Source organism: Rhipicephalus microplus, chromosome 7 (assembly GCF_043290135.1).
Source record: "Rhipicephalus microplus isolate Deutch F79 chromosome 7, USDA_Rmic, whole genome shotgun sequence".
NCBI classification, from domain to species: Eukaryota; Metazoa; Arthropoda; class Arachnida; order Ixodida; family Ixodidae; genus Rhipicephalus; species Rhipicephalus microplus.
The window spans coordinates 124901135-124922680 of record NC_134706.1 but is presented as its reverse complement, the minus strand read 5'-3'; the positions used below and the strand labels follow the sequence as shown (position 1 = coordinate 124922680).

At 47.5% G+C, this 21546-nt stretch overlaps 1 protein-coding gene across 1 annotated transcript in view; it reads right to left on the bottom strand.

Annotated features, from left to right (window-relative positions):
• The window catches only part of LOC142767856 (glutathione hydrolase-like YwrD proenzyme), a 97361-nt gene that overhangs the window by 19451 nt on the left and 56364 nt on the right, over window positions 1-21546 (bottom strand). Inside the window, exons 8-10 of the mRNA XM_075870103.1 lie at window positions 17763-17931; window positions 16205-16367; window positions 12949-13119 (exon numbers count right to left, since the gene is read on the bottom strand). Of these exons, the coding sequence (XP_075726218.1) occupies window positions 12949-13119; window positions 16205-16367; window positions 17763-17931 (503 nt within the window). The remainder of the gene's footprint in view (window positions 1-12948; window positions 13120-16204; window positions 16368-17762; window positions 17932-21546) is intronic.

The window sequence follows — 21546 nt, the reverse complement described above, 5'->3', positions numbered from 1 at the left end:
GGAATTTTACTTCTTTGTTAGCAATTTTCCGGACTTTCAATGCACCATAGGTCTTTGAAAGTAGGATAGATTCTTCTTCATCATCTTCGCGTGCTTATCAAGCAGTTGCATCGGCATGTTCCTTCCCCATATGCCGCAGTGACTTGAAAGTAAATAAAACGTGATTTCATTTCCTTCGTCGAAGAGGTAGTGATGCAGCTCTCTAATTTTCAGCACTAGTTGTTCATGAGGTCCTCGGCGTAGGGCGAATGCCAAGCACTGTAGTGCTGCCTTGGAGTCCGTGAACACGCTCCATTTCATGGCTTCTTGGTGTTTAATGACGTTAACTGCGCTACGTAGAACAGCAAGTTCCGCAGTTGTCGATGACTTCTGGTAGGATAACCGAATATTCGTTGTTGTCGCTGTTGCAGGAAAGATCACCAACCCTGGAGACCCTTTCACTTTAGTTTAAGCGTCACTATAAAGACGGTTATGCTCACTGCACTTCTCATACAGCAAGCGAAGAGAAAGCTGCTTTAGCGCTGGGGACGAGAGCCGCGCTTCTGACCGTATGCGTGGAACAGTGAGTGCAACATGTGGATGAGACATACTCCATAAGGGAGTTGCAATTCTGGACGGAGTTGTATATCCCGTGAGTATGCGAGTGCGATATGACACGACTGTCTGGCAAAATGAGGCACAAGGTCGGTCTTCTGGCAGTGAGGCTAGATGATGGGTAATGCGCGAGTAAGATGCCTCACGTGTGCTCTGAGCATTATTATTACAATATGCGTCTTCAGCGGGTAGCCGTTTGCGATCGCGATTGTCTCGGCTGTTGATGTATATCGCGGTAGCCCCAGACACACTCGCAGAGCCATAGCCTGGATGCTTTCGAGAGTGCGAATGCTGGTTCTGCAGGTATTGGTCAACACAAGCAAGCTACATTGCAAATAGCCGAAAAAAATCGTCTTTTACAATTGCATCATGGCATGTACTGAAGTCACCCAGGCTTTTCCTGCGAGATACTAAATAAGTTGGCCATGTCTGTCAGTCTCTTCTTCAAGTGGGCCACATGTGGGCCCAGCCAAGGTCTCTATCTATGAATACGCCTACAAATCTTTGCGTCCTGATATTTGATATGACCTGGCCGTCGATAGATATAGCGTATGGTCTCATTGGCTTTCAACTAGAACCAATCAATTCGCATTTCGCTGGCGAGATTTTCAGACCCCGTTCATTGAGGTGCACAGATACCAACGTCGCAGCTTTCTGAAGCCTTGCGCGTACCTGAGGTCTTGTCACGCCAGATACCCAGATGCGGATGTCGTCAGCGTACATAGATAGCTTGACCGCAATTCATAGTCATTCCACAAGACCAATGAGAACGAGGTTGAAAAAAGTTAGACTCAAGACGCCACCTTGCGGAACTCCACGATGCGTGGGGTGTTTAGAGGTTAGACTATCTGCAGTGTTCAAAAATAAGGTCCGCCCTTGTAAGTAACTGCGTGTCCTACAATACAGTTGTCCACTTAGGCCCACCGACTCAATGGCTTCGAGGATGGCGTCATGAAGAACGGTGTCGCATGCTCCTTTTACATCAAGTAACATGGGTACAGATAATGGTTTACATGCCTTTTGATACGGGACATACGTGACAAGATCTATATCATTGTCGATAGAACATCAGTAACGGCGAAAACCAGCCATTACTTTCGATTATACCTTGTAGTATTCAAGGTACCGTTCAAGCCTGGTCAAGATCATTCTCTCCATTACCTTTTTAACACAACTTGAAAGTGCGATCCGTCGTTAGGAGGTAATCTCGAGGGGGGATTCGCCAGGCTTGAGAAGCGGTACTAAATGGCTATTCTTCCAATAAAGTCATGACGATGGCACAGTATACTTTCTTCTGACAGCGACGAATCCTGGCAAGCTGGCGTCACTGTCAGAAGAAGGCATACTGTGCCATCGTCATGACTCATCATCACAGAGAAAGACCGTGCAAGCGTTACTGGTCTTCTTGCGAACTACTGGCCTATCGGAACACCTCTAAGTGGACTTAATTTGCATGTATATGGGTGTCCGTGTTCTTCTCCTATTTATTTTTTTCTTCATGTCCTTCTTGTCTCTGTGTCGTTGTTTCGTTCGCACGTTATAACTATCGTCAACAGCAGGAGTCGCATAAGAGGGAATTTACTTATTATTGTGATAGCGGTTATATGGACACTCTCGTCTGGATTTTAGCGCCGGCATCGACGTTCCGATCAGTCCGCGTATATATGTACTATATATATATATATATATATATATATATATATATATATATGGGAGACAACTGTATACTAGTTTTTCCGTGTATTGACACAATAATAATGAGATCTAACAGACATTAATGCCAAGGAATGTATATGGGAATTATTAGAACCAATGAAATGTAAATAAGAAGAAAGAAAAGTGGGTGAAAAAATAACCAGCCGTGAGAAGGAATCGAAGCTACGACCTTCGAATCACGCGTTCGATGCTCTTGAGTATCTGATTCTGTGACAAAAAACAGAAGGAATCCCTAGTCCGGTATCCCTGCAGCTGCCGCAGCTGCTCGGGCTTTAGCCACCAATGTCTGATGGGCATGAAGGTCAGAGCAGCAGAGCAGGGAAGCTTTTCAGTGGTCTCGTGCGGGGTAGGGGTAGGATGGGTAGGTGGAATTTAAAGGACATGCCTACACTATGTGATAGGTGTCACAAAATTGGTCCGCACAGTGCGGGCATGCGCCCGAGAAGGCCGAATTGAAATACTGCCCGGCACAGTACAGTATTGGTGAAAAGGCGGATAAGCCAGCGTTCCTCCACTATAGTGAGGCCTTACCCGATGGTGGGACAGTGACCAAGAGAACATTGATAACAAGAGGTGATTTCTCTAAAGATTATAGGCGGATTGAAATCGGGTTCCAGAGCTGGCTGAGGATGAGGCGATGCCCAGTGAGTAAGCGCGTGGGCGGCAGCGTCAGCTGTCTCGTTTCCAACAAGACCCGCTAGAGCCGGAGACCACACAATGGTACGACGGGCCAGATATCCCGTGTACTCGCAAGCGTGGAGAATTTTGAAGGCGTGTCGCGCAATATACCCTTTCTTAATATTGCGGCAGGCACCCGTGGAATCATTGATAATGAACCGGGATTCTGGATGTGTGGCTGCTAATGCGATGGCGATTTCCTCCAAATATGTCATATTTGGGGCACAGATAGTAAGGCCTTGAACTGTAGTGTTTCGATGGATGATGGCCTCCGTGTACCAACCCTCATGGTGCAGGCCACCAGCATCCACGTAGAGGACGCCTAACTTATGACCGTATAGTTGAGAGATAGCCTCCACCCCCGCATAGCGACGATAATTATAGGCTTCTCTAGACATGTTGTTCGGAAGGGGTCGCACCTGAAGTGCGAAGCGCCAAGCTTCGGAGACGCGTACCCGTTCTTCCGTCTTTGTGACGAAGGATATATGTAAGCGGGCCCGAAGGCGGCACCCCGCTGGTTTTTCGCTCAGGCGCAAGTATTGATTAGTAAGATGAGCTTCTCCTAGCTCTCGAAACGTGTTGGTTATTCCCAGACGGAGGAGACGCTGGTTGGACGCTGTTATCCGGAAGTCGAGCGCTCTCTTGTAGACCTTGCGGAGAACTGCATCGAATGCATTCTCATCGCGTTTTCGTAGGTGCAGGTAGGTGGCCGAGTATAAAATTCGGCTGGGGACAATTACATTCGCCAGGCGCGGGGCATGTTTGCATCCTAGTCCCGCCTTTTTATTGGATATGCGACAAACCATCCGGCCCACCTGATCTCGCACCTTACGTATCTTGCCTAGAGTAGTGCCAGTTTTGCACCATTGATGAATAAAAAACCCCAGCACGCAGATTTCAACCCATTCGGGTACTGGTCCGCTATGTAGAGACAAGAGTATTTTGGTTGTGTACATTTGGCTGGGGCGGAGATGCACGAATTTCGATTTCCTCAGGGAGCATTTATGGCCACAGTGAAAAGCATATTCGTCCACAATAGCTGCCACTCGTTGCAGGTTGCCTTAGATCTCTCCAAACGAGCCATGTGTTGCCCATATGGTTATGTCGTCTGCATACAGAGCGTGCTGCACACCGGTGATCTTAGCCAACTGGGTAGGGAGCTTCATCACAGCCAGAATAAATATTAGTGGGAACCGGATGGCTCCCTGTGAAGTCCTTCTTGGGCCTAATTGATATGGGCTAAGTTCCATGTCTTGCAGCCGGATATAAGTTTGGTGATTTGTGAGGAATTGTTTGATGTAACGGAAAGTATTACGCCCGCAGCCCGTTTTTGACAGGTTGTATAGGATGATCTCATGGTTCACATTGTCGAAGGCACCTCGAAAGTCAAGTGTGAGACACACTTTATCATTGCTGGGGTGCTTGACAGGATCTAGGATCTCTTTGTGAAGTTGCCGCACAACATATTGTGCGGATAAGTGTAGGCGGAAGCCGTACATGATGTCTGCGAAAATGTCTCGCTGTTCCAAAACTCTGAAAACCTGTCGTGGATCATTGTTTCCATCAGCTTTCCTACACACAAAATGAGGAAGATGTGCCGGAGGTTGTCAGTGTTGACGACCTTACCCGGTTTTTGAATGAAAGTTACTAATGCCGTTTCCCAACCAATGGGCAGGGGTGTGCCTCTGAGTCAAATAGGGTTGAAATAATCGAGTAGCATATCGTAGGCTCGGTCAGGGAGTATTCGTAGGACACGCCTACCCATGTGATAGGTGTCACAAGACTCTTCCACACAGTGTGGGCACGCGCTTGAGAAGGCCGAATTGAAGTGCTTTAGCCGGCCACAGTACAGTATTAGTAAAGAGGCACGGCAGGATATAGTTACGCTGATGTTCATTTAAAAAGTACTGCCAATTGTGAGCTGATTCTGGCTACAAGCTTTACCGTCACCTTGTCCCGGACCGGTGCTTTACCTCGCTTCATTTTAGCCAGGGCCGCTTTTAGGTCATGGAGCTGGAATGGCTAATCCAACTCGGCGTTTTCAGAACCTGCATACGAGTACGCCGGACCACGGGGATCCTGGTGCATGCTGAGGTATTCATCGCGAAGCGCACCAGTCAGTTTGGATGTGCATCCAATAAAAATATATATATAGCCTTTTGGAGCTGCTTTTGTGTATCGGTACGGGTTTTCGCCGAATCAATAAGGGCGCGGAAGAGGCGCCATGTTCTGCGACTCGACATTTGCCGAGCCGCCTGGTTGCAACGCTCCACCCAATCAGAGTTGGTAAGCTGGGCCACGTACTCAGCCACCTGTCGGGTGATCCCCGCGATACAAATTTTGAGTTGCCGATTGTGTTTTTGATGACGTCAGCGGCGGACTAGGCTGTGTCGTGCCTCCCAGAGGTATAGGAGATAGTAATCCACCGCCGGGTTCCCCTCTGAGAGTTTAACACTTTGCTCCACTGTTTTCAAATGTGATATGAAATGCTGCTACCACACTGAATATCTCTGGTCGACTATCGACTGGGGGTTGGTGTAGCTAGTCCTGAACTTAGTCCAATCAGGCAGTTTTGCATTAGCCTGTGGTCTTGTGAGTGGCTCGGTGCGAATTGCGCTCACAGTAATGCAGTGATTGCTACCGACAGATTTCTGGGTGTTACTTTAATCTTCATGTCGAATATTTTTCGTAAACATTAGGTCTAGACACGTGTCAAGTGTAACGGAATTGCCTATACGAGTGGGGTGCGTGGGATCTATGTGAAGTGTAAATCCCAATGTGAGCATAAGCTCCGCCAACTTGCGTCCACGTTTCTCTTCACGTGTGTACCCCCACGACATACTGGGAGCGGTAAAGTCTCCCAGAATAATGAGAGGATCCTGCTTCGCTATCTTCAAGGCACGGCTGAAGATATGTGCAAAGGAACATTCGGTAGCTTTGGAGGACAGTAAAAGTTAAGTATGTGCAATGGGGGAGGCCTCTTAGCGTAGCAGAAGGTTCATCATCATTACATAGGAGAAATTAGCGCTAAGATCTAGGTCATCTGTGAGGCCGTGGAACCTATATGTATACAAAGGCAGCTCTGTGCATCAAGCTGGTCCATCAAATAGTTGGTGAGTGTGTCCCGTTGCCAGGCTCCCGAAAAGCCACCACAGCAGGTAATTCCGCAAAAGCTGCAAGGAAAAGGCGCATATGGGCTCGCTTGGTACGTTCTTTGAATTCACGGCAATTTCATTGTACAATTTGAATAGGGGTCTATTTGGGTTGCGGATACTTCTTATTCGTGGGGCGCCTGCCATAATCAAGGGTGGAGTTGATAGTCTGAAGAGGGGAGGTATGAAAGCAAGTGGCTACAGGGACAGAAGAGTCCTCCATAGTAGAGTTGCTGCAAGTTACCTCTTCATAGTCGTATCAGCCCTGACGCCTGTACGATTGGACGTGGCGGCTCGCGAAAGATTTAAGCGGGTTAGAGTGCTTGATAGGGCAGGTAAGGTGAGCCAGCTGAGTAGCTATGATGCTTGGGATGGATTCCGTAAGCTAAGTTTGTCGAGTACTGAAAGAAGTCTCGCAATAATTTGCGTCTTAAATGCGGATATTCGGGAGTTACCTTGAGTTTCAAGCTCACTCACTCTCGCCTCGAGTGCCACGAGGGTGTCCGTGGCCTGTACAGAGGGGTGGTGTAGCTCTCCATCGCCTCTACTGCAAATGCAGAGGGGTGGTTGGGAGAACTTTGGCGGGTCTCCGAGATTGCAAGGCGATTCTGAAAATTTGCGATCTGCTCATGGAGAGCAGATATTTCTTTATGTTCGGCAGAGATTGCCGCAGTTGGGGATTGGAAAGGGAGAGAGATGGGAGCAGCTGTCCTGTCCGCGCCGCTCACCTGCGAGTTTTGCTGGACGACGTGTGTTCACGTCTTCAGAATGCTGGTTTGAGGAGGTCCAAGCTGCTTCGCTGCACCATCGTGATGGGGGGTTGGGGGGTGCCCTGTTTTCCTGTGGGTGGAGTCACAAGTTGTGTTGCTGTAGGGTCGACGACCTTGTCTTTGGGCTTGCTAATACGACGCTTGCCACGCCTGCATTTCTTCCGCTTAGATTCAGGCCCACGTTTCGGATGGGCAGGCTGAGCATCGTGATATTTAGCGTCGTACACTGACGTGCCCCCGTGGCGTGGACTGTGCCGCACACTGAGCACAGTGGGTTGCACTCGTCAGAGGCCCGCACCTACTCGACAATTAGAGCCTACTGACCACACAGACCACACCAGTCCGGCCTTTCGCCGGGGCGGGCATCCAGGCGGTGGCCGATCCCGCCACAATGTCCGCAGACCGGAATCGTTTGCTCGTAAGGCCTAACTTGCACTAGCTTCAAGACATAATGCACGAAACGCGGCTTCTCTGTTCCGGTGAAAGTGATCCTTGCCTTGCAGAGTTCCCAAATTTACACACTTCTACTATGGTGCCGTGGCGCCATTAAAGGCTAGTATGAAGAGAGTCTGTAGTGTCAGCATTACGGACTTAGTATTCCCGGACATTCCATACACGGTCATGCAAATTCTTCCACCAAAAATGCTCGCATCAGTCAGTCTCTTTCCCCAACGTATACTTCGCACACGGGGCACGCGCCAACGACTTCAACCTGCTCTTCCAGAAAACCACATCGCCATCTCGAACCACACAACTTGCTTATACTGGGAGATTTCAACTCCAGGCACCCTGACTGGGGCTACCCGAAAGCAAACAAACGAGGCAAGCAGCTATGGCAACTCAGTCAGGACTTCCGTCTCACTATAATAAATGACCTGCAGCAGTCACCGACCAGCATAGGAAACAGCGTGTGTAGGGACACGTCACCCGATTTCGCATTTTGCAAGAATATTGCGCAGGCCAGATGAGAGAACACCTGTCAACTCACTGGTAGTGACCACTACATCATTGCCGTCTAGGTACAGACGTGCACTGCCAGGAGAGTACACAAAACACTTGCTCTAATCACGGTGTGGTCCAAATTTAGGGACATCCGCGAAAGTGAAGCCCCAGAATGGATAACGAACCTTAAGGAATCGACAGCCTTACTAAACGACCACCCGTGACGCACAACGTGCGAAAGTAAAGCAGCAGAGGAAACGTCTGCCACAGACTCTGGTCTTCTCCACATGTGGGACGCACATGCAAGCCTGCTGCGCAGATAGCAGAAGCAACAGAAAACTGGGTCGCCGCATACAGACCCTCTCTGAAGAAATCGAGCGATACAATACCTACGTCACCGGCCAACAATGGGGCCAGCTGTGCAGTGGACTCAACGGACAGCTAGGCAACAAGAAGACGTCACACCTGTTATACCACTTACTGGATCTTGACGACTCAAAAAAGGCCGCATGGCACAGACTTAGGCAACTTGTTCACCAACAACCCGGGTCAGACGAAGATCTACTAACAGATGTGGTGGCCACTAAATCAACCAAGCCCAACAACCACCGACACCACTACCACCCTATGAAGGTAAACCATACCGAACTCTTGTTGCCGACATCACAGAAGCCGTAGTGTATGCAGCCATTCTAAAGCTTCGCACAACTTTGGGACCAGATCCAGACGGCCTCTCCAACAAAATGATACGCAACCTAGGTCAGTGAATGCTCTCACTGAATATTTTAACGACTTATGGCGTGCCGGAAGCATACCAGAAGAATGAAAGCACGCGAAAATAGTGTTTATACCAAAGCTTGAAAAAAAGGCAGATTTATCAAATCTTCACCCCATCTTGTTAACTTCATACATTGGCAAACAATTCCTGGCTCGGCTAAAAACACTTGCAAAAGTGCAAGGCCTTTTCTCTCCAACCATGCTCGGTTTTCGCGCCCACTTTTCTACTTAAGACGCCCTGGTACAAATCCACCACAATTTATTAAAAGACCCTGTACGTTCGCGCATGCGAGCAATGCTAGGCATTGACTTGCGCCAAGCGTTCGATAACGTGACGCATCAAGCGATAGCCCAGCACTTGTCTACAACAAACCCTGGGGAACGTATTTACAACTACCTGCGCTCCTTCTTACAAGGACGCAATGAGGAACTTTCCTTGGATGAGGGCAACGCCACGAAGCGGCTTGCCCTATCCAACACAGGCACGCCACAGGGAGGCGTTCTTTCACCTTTCCTCTTCAACCTTGTTATGAGCCAAGTCTTACAGTTACTAGACCGCATACCCAACATCCTACACACCGTATACGTTAACGACGTGATGGTATGGACCACTACCGGCTCTGACGAACAGATCGAGGGGACACTGCAACGCGCCGTGGACACAGTGCCCGAATACATCGCGCGTGCGGGTCTCGAATACTCAGTGGAGAAATCTGAACTCCTCCTTCTTCGTCCTCCTGACTACCGTGAGGTTAAACACCCGCCACTACCAACCACCACTCTCAGGATCGCCGGATCCAAAATACCAATAAAGCAGCACATGCGCGTTCTGGGCCTTCACGTACAAGCAGGCAGGAGCAATACCATCGCCCTAGAGAAGCTTTCAGTCACCGTCACTCTGACTATTCGACTGTTGGAAAAAAATCTCTGCGCAGAAATATGGCATGAAAGAAAAGGAACTTCTGCAGCTGTTAAACTCCATCGTAATAACAGGAATCACTTACGCCTTACCATGCCTACGACTCCTCAATTCTGAAATAGAAAAAGTAGAGACTTATTCGCACAGTCAAAAAGATTGCCTTGGGCCTCTCCTGGACCACATCGACCACGCACCTCCTTAGCCTTGGAATTCACAATTCAATAGATGAACTAATCAAAGCTTACCGAACTGCACAATATGAACGATTGCGTGGTAGTAAGACCAGAAGATGGATACTCCAATGGCATCGGCATTCCCTCGTCACCAAGAGGACAAGACTTGATCTCGCTACCGCCCCTAATCAGACAGCGCTTCATTGTGAAGCCTCGCCCGAGGAACATTCTAGCCGCCAATCATGACGGCAGACGATCGGACCGTGCCAAAAATCTTCACAGTACCTACGGTACGAACACTAAGGCGGCTCACGTTGACGCGGCAAGATACCCAGCCCCCAAACAGGCCTATGCAATCAATGTCTCGTCAAAACGTACTTCAGTTGATAAAGAGTCAACCACGATATGTGCCGGCTCAATACGCACACATGGCCCAACCGAGGCCAAAGAAGCTGCAATAGTACTCGCCGCAATGGCCTGATTTGAAACTATTATTAGTAACTCCAAATCTTCCATCTTCCGATTTGCCCGTGGCACTGTTTCCCCAAACACGGCGCTCATCATCCGTCCTCTGCCCCAAGCGGCACGCAACGCTTCAAGCGGCACTGCTGCTAGCAGCACCGACGATGATGATCCCCGTTTCATTCAACTCACCTGGGCGCCAGCACACGCAGGAAACTCGGGTAACGAAGCCGCTCACAGACAAGCTCGAGGACTCGAGCGCCGAGTGGTGGGCCAGACTTCGGACCACGATTCCGAATCAACCGGATCACTCCGCACAGAACCGCTCAACTATCAAGGCAAACCAAACTACCCCCACAGCCGCATCTAAACAAAGCTCAACAAATCACTTGGCGGCTGCTTCAACTCAACTCATTTCCTTCCCCGTGCATATACAGACACTTATACCCTGCCTTACTCACACCTACGAGCTCCCTTTGCAAGACACGCACCGCAAACTTGGACCATATCATTTGGGGATGCCGCAAGGATCTTCCCTTACGAAACCTCTTAAGACAGTCACCTTCAAGTGAGGCCTGGGAAAGAATCCTCACGACCACAAGCCTGGACACCCAGGTCCGCGCCATCAAACGCGCTCACGAGGTGGAGACAAGGCATGACCTGACAGCCCTAGCCACTTAGCAAACCGTCAGCTGCCTTAATAAAGTTGTTTACTGCTACTACTGCATGAAAAGCGGGTGGCTTCTGGCTGCCCGTGCGATCACTGTCGTCGGAAGAGACGCGGCCATGCGCTAGGCGCAGCACCTCACCATTCAACACGGCGCTTGCAAAAACTTGCCGAAACTGGGTCTCCAGACGCCACTTGGGTGACTGAATCCATTGCATGCCTTCGAGGTCGTAGCCTCCGCAGGAGACTTTCGTAGCACACATGCTGGCGTCGGTAGCGAGGGGCCAAGGCCCTGATGCACCAGATGCCGGGGCTACCATGAGGCCTAGCTGTGCCATCGGTGAAGTAGCGCTGGGTGTTACCCAAAAAGGGTTTAATCCGATCCACCATAAATGATCCTCCCGATGTTCCCTGCAGCTTTGGGTACACGTTTGGTGGTGAGAATGCTGCTGTCTGGCGAAGATATCCGACACCCCGGCCGAAAATTGACGAAGCCGGTGTGCTGTGCGTTCGCAAACATGCAACGCGACCGAGCTTCCACCAGGCGAACGGGGGCGCTTGGCGCCACTTTAGTTTTTGAAGACGATAGTATTTCTGAGGGACCTTCGACGCAAAAATTTTGGTCTGTCTGCCTATCAGTCTGTCTGTCTGTTTGTTCACTTTTAAGGGTACCCAAAACTGCACCGAACGATACCCGAAACGACCGACCTGATCCGGAGCACCCTCCAATTTCGCTCCAGGTTCAACGTCTATACTTCTGCGATTGTCAATTAAAAAGCTATCATACCGCATATTTTAGGGACCAAAAGAACACGTCAATAACCTTTATGTGTGTTCTTTTACTAAAAAAGGCGTACATAAATAATTCTAAGGACCGTAGCGTTTATAACGCTGTGCAGACCATGCAACGCTTGCACCAGAAGGCAAATGTTTCCAACGCTTTACTAAGATGACACGGTGATGGCACCGACCCATCGCTTTGCGTTCTACACTTTATCACCTCCAAGAAGGGCGCGCACGCCGCGTGCTTTGTTATCCGAATGACTATCAGATAGCGCAAATGTCTCACATGTAACGTGGCATGATGTGCTTGTTCACCTCCACTGGATGCTCGAGGCACTCTAACGCAGCGCCTACAGAATACCATTCACCTATTTTCTTTGCGCAAAGCATCAAATAAACGTTCTGTTCACTCTTTCCAGACGCAAGAATATGGCTAAATTTGCAGTCTAACATGCTGATATGGGGCCAGTTTTCTTTCGAGGACTTTAGCGTCGTCACATCGCGCTGTGGCACTTTGGCGTACTTTGCCCGCTTGGAAAAGGGAGGCGACGCTCCCTCGTGCGCCCTTATCTCGCGAGGAAGATCGTACGTCTTGGCTGGCCTCGGGCTTTACCAGGAACGTTTCTGTTATAGTCACCGGGCGCACAAACGTCACTGCAATCATTGCAGTCTCTGTTTGCGAAAAGCACACGCTTTTCAGACACAGAGAAGTGACAACTTCGACGCTTGCTCGCGTGCATCTGTACCTGTGATTACGTCACGTGCGTTTTTGCGTGTGAAAAACGCCGAGTACGTTTCCATCTCCTTTCCATTCTGCACGTGACCTTCCAATTTGTTGCTATCGCATTCATTGCTTGCCTTTGCGGCAAAGTTGTGACGTTTTTCACACTGCCAGCTTGCTGGATCAGCCACAGGTAGCAGTATATTGCAGGAAAGAAAACGTAGGATAAAATGCGAAAGCGATTATAAACAATTTTGTGAAACGAATCTCAAATCTGGGCTGAACAGTATTTACAGCACGTGAAACACAGGAAACAATAAATTATAGCAAACAGAGAATACTATTCGTGAAAATACTGGACATAAAATACATAGATGACAAATAAAAAAGTGTTGTTTCAGGACAAGTAATATTATGACAAGGCAAAATATATTGACAATGCGCGCTCTTGTCAGCAACAGAAAGAAGGTAAGATTTATCACTTTACTTTTTTTTCGCATGCTAACGAGAAACTGGCGTATAGTAGAGAGTACACATGGGTTCACACAATAGTGAGAGTGCCCACAATCTGCATAGGTTCAATTTACATCTCACCTGTGTAATTATCCCCGGTTGTGGGAGTCCACCCATAGTGCCCATGGTGCCCAGCCAATCTTTAGTATGTGCATTGGTGATCATAGTGGGCATGACGGAGTGGTAGGGCTTCTTACGTGGTCCGAAGCAATTTGGATGTCCAGGAACTCGGTTGAAGGCCGAACCCCTTGACTAAATACAAAAAATATGACCGATTGAGAGTACAAAAAATATGAATAGTCGATATGCAGCATATTTAGTAACTTTTTCGAGAACAAATGACCTTTCATCATCATTACACTTGATTTATTGGTACATAACTTATCATGAAGAATTTTACTTCTATCGTGAAAAGCCCTCTTGTCGTCAAACTAAGAAAAGTGCAGCTGTATCAACCAACAATATCTACCATTTTTTACGGGTGTGCTCTTTTGGACACATTAACCCAAACCTACACTGTGGATAAAATTTAAATCACTCACTAATATTAGGTATTGAAAGGAGAGGTTTGGATGTGGTGACTATGAATCACGACATATTAGTTCGGCTTTGATTCGCAACAAATTGTTCTCTGACAGTTAGCGAACAATAAAGGAACATTAGGAAAAAGCGGCCCTCGTAAGTGTATGCTACACTGCAAATGATGACAAAAGACAATGTCTTCTGTTTGGAGGTGCTACCTCAGATATGAATGAATACCGTCTGCCGTAAATGTAGATAAACGAAAATTTTATTGGAACGCAGACGACTTGGTAGGTGGCTTTGTTTCTTTGCTTGTTTGTTTCCCAGGACTCATGACACACACCCACTCAGGGGGATTGGCCAAGAAAGCGTAGTGAACTGTTTCTGTGAGCAATATAGCTATGTGTAAAATTGAACTTGTATTATAATATGAATGATGTAAGGAAAACCACATAAATAGACAGTAGACAAAAAATGAAAAAAATCAAATTTGAGAAATTTTCGGATTTCAGGTGTTTCAAACACAGCTACGTTTACTTCACTTCACCATTTAGTATTTTTCTTAAGATACCAACTATAAACATTTGATTGAAGATCACAATGGGATAGATTTGGATGCCCTTCTTCTTCTTCTTCTTCTTCTTCTTCTTCTTCTTCTTCTTCTTCTTCTTCTTCTTCTTTTTCTTCTTCTGATGGCTCATACTCAATGCGAGGATTGGCCGCGTGTTAGACGATTCTGTTTTTTCTTGTCGTTCTAGCGAAGCTTTCATACCATTCCAACTTTTTTGTTCATGGTATCGCATTGTTAGCGGAGTGCAATACTCACTGCGGCCTTTAGAATTACGTATCCATGTATTTCGCCCCGCCGCGGTGGTCTAGTGGCTAAGGTACTCGGCTACTGACCCGCAGGTCGCGGGTTCGAATCCCGGCTGCGGCGGCTGCATTTCCGATGGAGGCGGAAATGTTGTAGGCCCGTGTGCTCAGATTTGGGCGCACGTTAAAGAACCCCAGGTGGTCGAAATTTCCGGAGCCCTCCACTACGGCGTTTCTCATATTCATATGGTGGTTTTGGGACGTTAAACCCTACATATCAATCAATTATCCATGTATTTCCTAAAGAAAGACACACGCTACCTAATACTCCCATATTGATTTTGCGCCCAAATATGCGCAATATTTTCTTTTTTATTGACAATGTTCACTTATATGAACGCAGCCAGGAGATCAAGATGGATGGGCGTTTAGTGAGGGGTTAAATTTTCGCTAGGGTAACTGAACTCATTGACAGACAGACAAAGAGATAAACAGGCAGAAAAACTAGAATTGCTGCGTTGAACCATCCCAAGAAAGACTATCCTCTTCAAAGGTTAACCACAATTGTGCTTTCATCGGTTCTGTCGTTTGTTGCATGGGCATTATGGCAATGGCCCTGCTTCGAGGCCTGCTCATATATGCCTCGTACTAGACTTAGGAGAGATAAAATCTTAAAAATATTTAGTACAGACTAATGAATGAGCATCCTTGTAAAAACTGTCTAAACTGCGCAGCTGAGAATTCGCCTACCTCTGTTGGCGCGTCAGTCGCGTTTGTGTGAGCTGAGGCTGCGGCTTCAAAACCAGTATTTCTTGAAGCTCATCTTGCGTCTGAGTTTTCTGTGGGTGCCCCGCATTCGCAGACGTTCGACCTCTGCTCTGGTTTTCGTAGATTTGCATTTAGCTCCTAGTTGCCAAGTTTCACTAGCTCGATGAGATAATTTAGCCCTCTGGCGAAGCCGCCGTTTACTGGCAAGCATGAGCTGGTGTTGCGAACGGCTGAACCTTCGCGCCATGAGCCCTCATGAACACTAGTCTGACATTTATTGGTTCTGTTGGGCCTTCTGATGACCAATATTGGTATATTGAGCGGTATGCCAGGCTACTATGTGATACGACAACCTGTATCATTGTCCCAAGCTTAGTAACATTCCCTTTTCCAAGAAGAAATTCTTAGAAATTATATAGAAGCCATCCATCGGCTGACATGTACAGCCATCAGAAACAACCGTGTGCACCGTAAAAATTTAAACTTTGTGAACTTTTGCACAAGCATCTCTTTGGTCGCCCAATGCCCACGGCATAGGACAACGTTTAGGACCTGTCCCACGGGACGCGCACGAATGCTAGATAGATGATGAAGCGCTGAGTAGTGGTGAAAGAAGATGAAAACTATCACGCTGATGCTGAACGGAAACCGCGTCAGAGGGATTCCTTCTATTTACCGATATACGTGACAGTTACACATAAGCTGCCACACAATACGTGAGATTTTGTATAATTTGTTTTCCTTGGTAGTTGTCAGTAGTTCCTGAGCACAGCGTACAAAGCAGTAACAAAGAGAGTAAGGCTAGAATAAATGAATCGCGTTCTATTTAGTTTTTTTTATTTACAGATATTGCATCTCTTCACACAGCTATAGCAGTTGTGAGGGAAAAGAACATTTTTCACGTAAAAAGCATACGCCTACGCTGAAACGACAGATACCGCCCCGCCGCGGTGGTCTAGTGGCTAAAGTACTCGTCTGCTGACCAGCAGGTGGTGGGTTCGAATCCCTGCGGCAGCGGCTGCATTTCCGATGAAAGTGGAAATGTTGGCCCATGTGCCAGATTTTGGTGCACGTTAAAGAACCCCAGGTGGTCGAAATTTCCGGAGCCCTCCACTACGGCGTCTCTCATAATCATATGGTGGTTTTGTGGCGTTTAACCCCACATATCAATCAATCAATTGAAACGACGGAATCCTGCTACAACTCAAACAAATGTCTGTAATATGTATAATACCTGAACGCAAAATCCATGTTCTGTAACTACAGCACATCCAAAAAACATCGAGTTGCTTCCCATCAATGCACACAAGTTTCCAGTGTCATCAGCTGCCGCCATGAATGTAGTACCAAAATATCCACGTGAGATTGAACCTTCCGAACACCTGGAGTCAACTCTTCTGCAAGTAAAGTAGAACGAAATTCACGCGCTCTTTGTAAGATGTATGCTTGATTTGGTTATTTCGTAGTAGCAGTAAAGCAGCGCCAGTGAAAGAAAGCAACCATGCAAATGGAAACGACATAAATCCAGGGCCCAGTAACAAATAAATGTGCACTCAGTAGTTGCACATAATAAATACAGTGTGCACATGAATAAGCAAAAGAATGGAAGCGAAAAGGTATAATATAGGGACATTCCTTCTTCACGTGTAAAGCGAGTTCTATAAGGCATCTGTTGAAATTCTCTGAGATCATAGCACATTGCATGCTGATAATGCATTTCTTTAGCATTTTATCTCTGGGGCTTCAACAACCTTTCTTCAGCATGAAGATTTCGGACATGGCGCCAGTGTTCTCAAGTTTACTTATGCATCCAAATTTCAGAATCTGCAGCTAAGATCGGTAAGCTTGGATGTACTCAGCGCGTAATCGTGTGTGTGAACATATCAGCGCAGTAAACTTTTTCTGTGTACCTACAGTACCAAGTACAAATTCTTGGGAAATATTTTCTTCAATGTAAATACTTCTGATGAATATTTCATCTTTATTTGCAAAAAATAAAACAAAGCAGGCCAATGCCTTTTTTGTTGACAAAAGTAGTATTTTCTATAGGATAGAACAAGATTCTCTTCTTGAAAAGGTAGCGTAATGCACTGACAGCTATGAGGCGGTGACACACCGAAAGCTTACCGACGCAGCCGCAGGCTCGTTTTCAAAGCTACTAACCATAACACTTAATTCCACTTATTCAGAGTATAAATGAATAGTCTTGTTACCGAAAGATGGTGTCTTCATAGCATCATAAACGGTTGTGACCATAATTGAAATAATTTTAGGTAAACTAGACTATGTTGAAACAGCACCTCATGCCCATGCAAGAGTCATGTATTTTCAAGTCCATTGATGATTTTGTTATAGCGTATGGATGTTATAGAATGACTTGAGAGACCACTCTTCCGCAAGGTCGTGGTTCACAAGCTCGCGGTTCACAACCATCTGCTTGTGAACCGCAACCATTTAGTTTGTTCAGTTTGACACTCAGTTTAACCAGCATAGTGAATTGCATGTAATCCTTGACATACACGAGCCCTAATGCACCCCGCTGAGAATTAACGAAGATGCCAATAGTGATTTCTCGCAACAAAACTATCAGATGCAATCTGCTCAATATGTTCATCCAAAACTTACGGCGTCACTGACAGCGTCTGTTTCCATGACAGTAATTACACTTAGGCAGAAGTGATCGCCTCCTCTTTTCATCTTTATGTCAGCTTTTGATGAAGTACTGATAGCTCTGCCACATATTCATTTTTGGCGTAGTGAAGTGTTGTGCATTAGTACGCAAATATCCACACCTGTCAAGTTTTATCATATCCGCGCACTCGCCTGCACGCTTTTGTGACAGCATCTCTTCGAGCGAGCCCCCTGTGCTGCTGTCTCCAATGTATCGCAGCCCGTCACTCATTGCACACCGAAGTGCTTCGATGACGACGTGCTCAAACTGCCCAGAAATGTGCTGTGAGCCTGCATAAAACAAGGACTTCATTAAACAAACTACCTTTTTTTGCCAAAATATATACGGGTTATTCGCAATTGTACCAAACGAGGTGGTGCTGATCAGCAGAGTTTAGATAGCAATTTCTGCAGTGTTTTTAATGTCCTAATAACTGGCTGCACCTTAAGTACAGAACATCATACAGCATCAATTTATGTGACCATTTTCGATGCTCTGGTGCGCTTCATAGTCAATAAACAGCGTCAATAACGACAAAGCTCAGTATAGCAGTTTCTTCTAGTTAACTCTTGTGCTAACTTACCACTCTCCGCTTGCGCGGTCACCATCTCGCAAATATTGCCACCTGCGCAAATATTGCCACCTGCACCGAGGGCCAGAGCTGCTCTTGCCCTAGAAAGAGAGAGAGGGGGGCGCGCGTGCTCTACGCTCAAGATTTGATAAACAAATTTCATAAATAGTATTTTACTAAGCTGCTCAACTCTTGGCTGATCCCTCAGGGTGAAGGTGTGCGAGAAGTTAAAGACCTACATCTATATATTTAGTCCCGACGGACGCCCTTTTAAAAAATCAGCTCCTTGGCGATTTAATAAAGAAAATATTACTTCTGAGGACTCGTGACACTATGAACTGTTACTTCTTGACACTATAAACTGTATCAGTTCCTCATCGGCAAAGACAGCCTTGCTACGGTGACCGACGTCATAAGCCATTGTCGCACCTTCGAGACCCTGAAGATGCGACGTATCACCCCCAAGTTCGGTCGCCTACCGAATGTAACCACCGTGGCAAGTGTTGACAAATACACGCCGCTTGATCTCGCGTTGACAATACGCCAGATCGTTCGAGAAGAGCTCACTCGACACGCTCGCCCAACGCCGTACGAAGCTACACCCGCACTGCCTCCCTCTTGCCTCCCCGTGTCAATTGCCGCAGCAGGCATCGATGACTGCAACTACAGGCCACCCTCACTACCGAGGTCACAGCGCAATAACTACCCGCTGCCTAGGTATGAAGACCGCTTCAGTTTCCCCCATCAGCCAGACAACACGTAATACGACCCGAACGAAGATGCACCCGTACCACCACCACGTCAGCGCAATGCCTTCCAGGAGTACAATGCATACTGCCAAGCCCCTGTGTGCTACCGTCGCGGTATCGCTGGGCATATAGCTCGGTTCTGTCGTCGACAGAGAGAGCCAACATCCCGATATTGTTCCCCATCAGAGTTTCCACCAGCGGGCACTGGTCACAACAACGGTCATTGGCTCGCCTATTCTAGGAGTACCTCATGGCAGGGAAATCACCGTGGCAGTTCTCCCGCTTCTGACCGTAGTTTGACGCCTCCATCTGGCCGACTGCAACGTTCCCCTTCGCCGGGATGACGCCTGTCATCACCGCCGCTACTGGGAAACTAGCCAGCGCGACCGATGGAGGTGAGGTTGCACAACAGGATTTGCCTCAGATGCCTCCACCAGTTAAAATGTCCAAGAACAAGATACGTGTGGAAATAGAGGGATTTTGTACAAGTGCTTTAGTGGACACTGGTGCTACGATATCAGTTATGAGTCTACCTTTCAAAAGTCGCATTGGCCGCAAAGTTATGTTTACTTGGGGCGAATCAACAAGGTTTCGTGGTGTTGGTGGGGAAGTACTTCATCCTGTTGGAGTTTGTGTCGTCAATGTCTTATTGGCAGGAAAGGTGTTCCCAACAGAGTTTCTTGTGCTGCGACATTGTACCCACGATGTGATTCTCGGTCTTGACTTTCTCCAAGAATGTGGCGCTTTCGTCGACTGTAGAAGCGGTGAACTTTTCGTCAGCGGTGGCATTGTTCCTGCCCTCGTCGATGAGGCGCCGGAGGCCACGAAGGATGTTCTGATTGTTTCCGATGAGCTGACGGTGCCGCCATGGTCAATGAGGTCAGTTGCGGTGTTCGCCCCAGAATCTGCCACATCTTTTGACACCATATTTGAACCTGCCATTGTTCAATGTGCTAAGAAAGGTATACTCGTCCCTCGTAGTTTGGTATCTGTTGATGAATGAGCAACCTTTCTGTGGGCACTGAACTGTTCGCTAATGCTGGCTGTGCTCCCTCGAGGAATGAAGCTTGGCGTCTTCGATGATTGCACTGAAGGTTCTGTAGCGGTGGTTAACAACGATGAAAGCGAGAAAGGTACAGTCTCTGGCAAGCGCAGTTGCTCTTACGACTCGCAGATCCCAGGCATGATTAGCGCCACTTTGCGGTCACACGAGCAGCAGACGTTACGCCATCTGTTGAAACGACATGCTTCTGTGTTTGACTTTTGCCAAGAGGAGAAGCCACTACCTTTACCATGTTTTCGCGCTCACCATAGGATTGACACCAGCACTGCCCATCCGATCCGACAATAGCCTTTCCGAGTGTAGTCATCAGAACGAAAAGTTATTGCCGACCAGGTTCAAAAAATGCTGAAGAAGGGTGTTATGGAAGACTCGTGTAGCCCGTGGGCAGCAACGGTCATCTTGGTTAAGAAGAAAGATCGTACCTGGCGATTCTGCGTTGATTACAGAAGACTCAACGCCGTGACCAAAAAAGATGTATATCCGCTGCCTAGAATTGACGATTTTATTGACTGCTTACACTCGGCTTCATACTTTTCTTCAACAGACCTACAATCGGGATATTGTCAGATACCCATGCACCCTTCAGACAAGGAGAAGACCGCATTCGTGACGCCTGATGGACTGTACCAATTCATTGTGATGCCGTTTGGGCTTTGCAACGTTCCTCCACTTTTGAAAGGTTTGTGGACTCTGTCCTTCGTGGTGTTAAATGGGAGGTGTGCTTGTGCTACCTGGATGACGTTGTCATTTTTGGGCGTACCTTCGAAGAGCACAACGTCCGTTTAAGCCTTGTTTTATACTGTGTCGGAAAGGCTGGCTTGATTTTGAACTCTAAGAAATGCCGGTTTGGTGAACGACAAACTTTAGTCCTTGGTCACGTAGTTGACAAAGACGGTGTCAGGGCGGATCCCCTCAAAATCGAAGCAGTCGGCACAATCAAACCACCCCAGACACTGAAGGAACTTCGCAGCTTTTTGGGCCTATGCTCCTATTTTCGCCGCTTTGTGCCTTGATTCGCGGACGTATAGTACACCCACTGACGAGCTTCTTGCGAAAAGACAGCCCATTCGAATGGACACCTTATTGTGATGCCGCCTTTTCTGAACTGAAATTTCTACTTACATCTGAGCCCATTCTTCGTCATTTCGATCCTTCTGCTCCTGCAGAAGGGCACAGTGACGCAAGTGGAATTGGCATCGGAGGTGTGCTTGTTCAGCGCCATGATATTGCAGAGCATGCTGGTTGCTAATACGAGTCGTTCTCTAAGCAAGGCTGAAATAAATTATACGGTGACAGAGCAAGAATGTTTAGCGGCTGTATTCGCCATTCAGAGGTTTCGATGTTACCTATACCGTCGTCCATTCATGATTGTGACAGACCATCATTCATTATGTTGGGTTGTTACCCTCCGAGACCCTTCTGGCCGCCTTGCTCGATGGGCTTCACGCCTTCAAGAATTTGACTTCAGCATTTCGTACAGAAGTGGACGACGTCATTTGGACGCTGATTGCCTTTCTCGCCT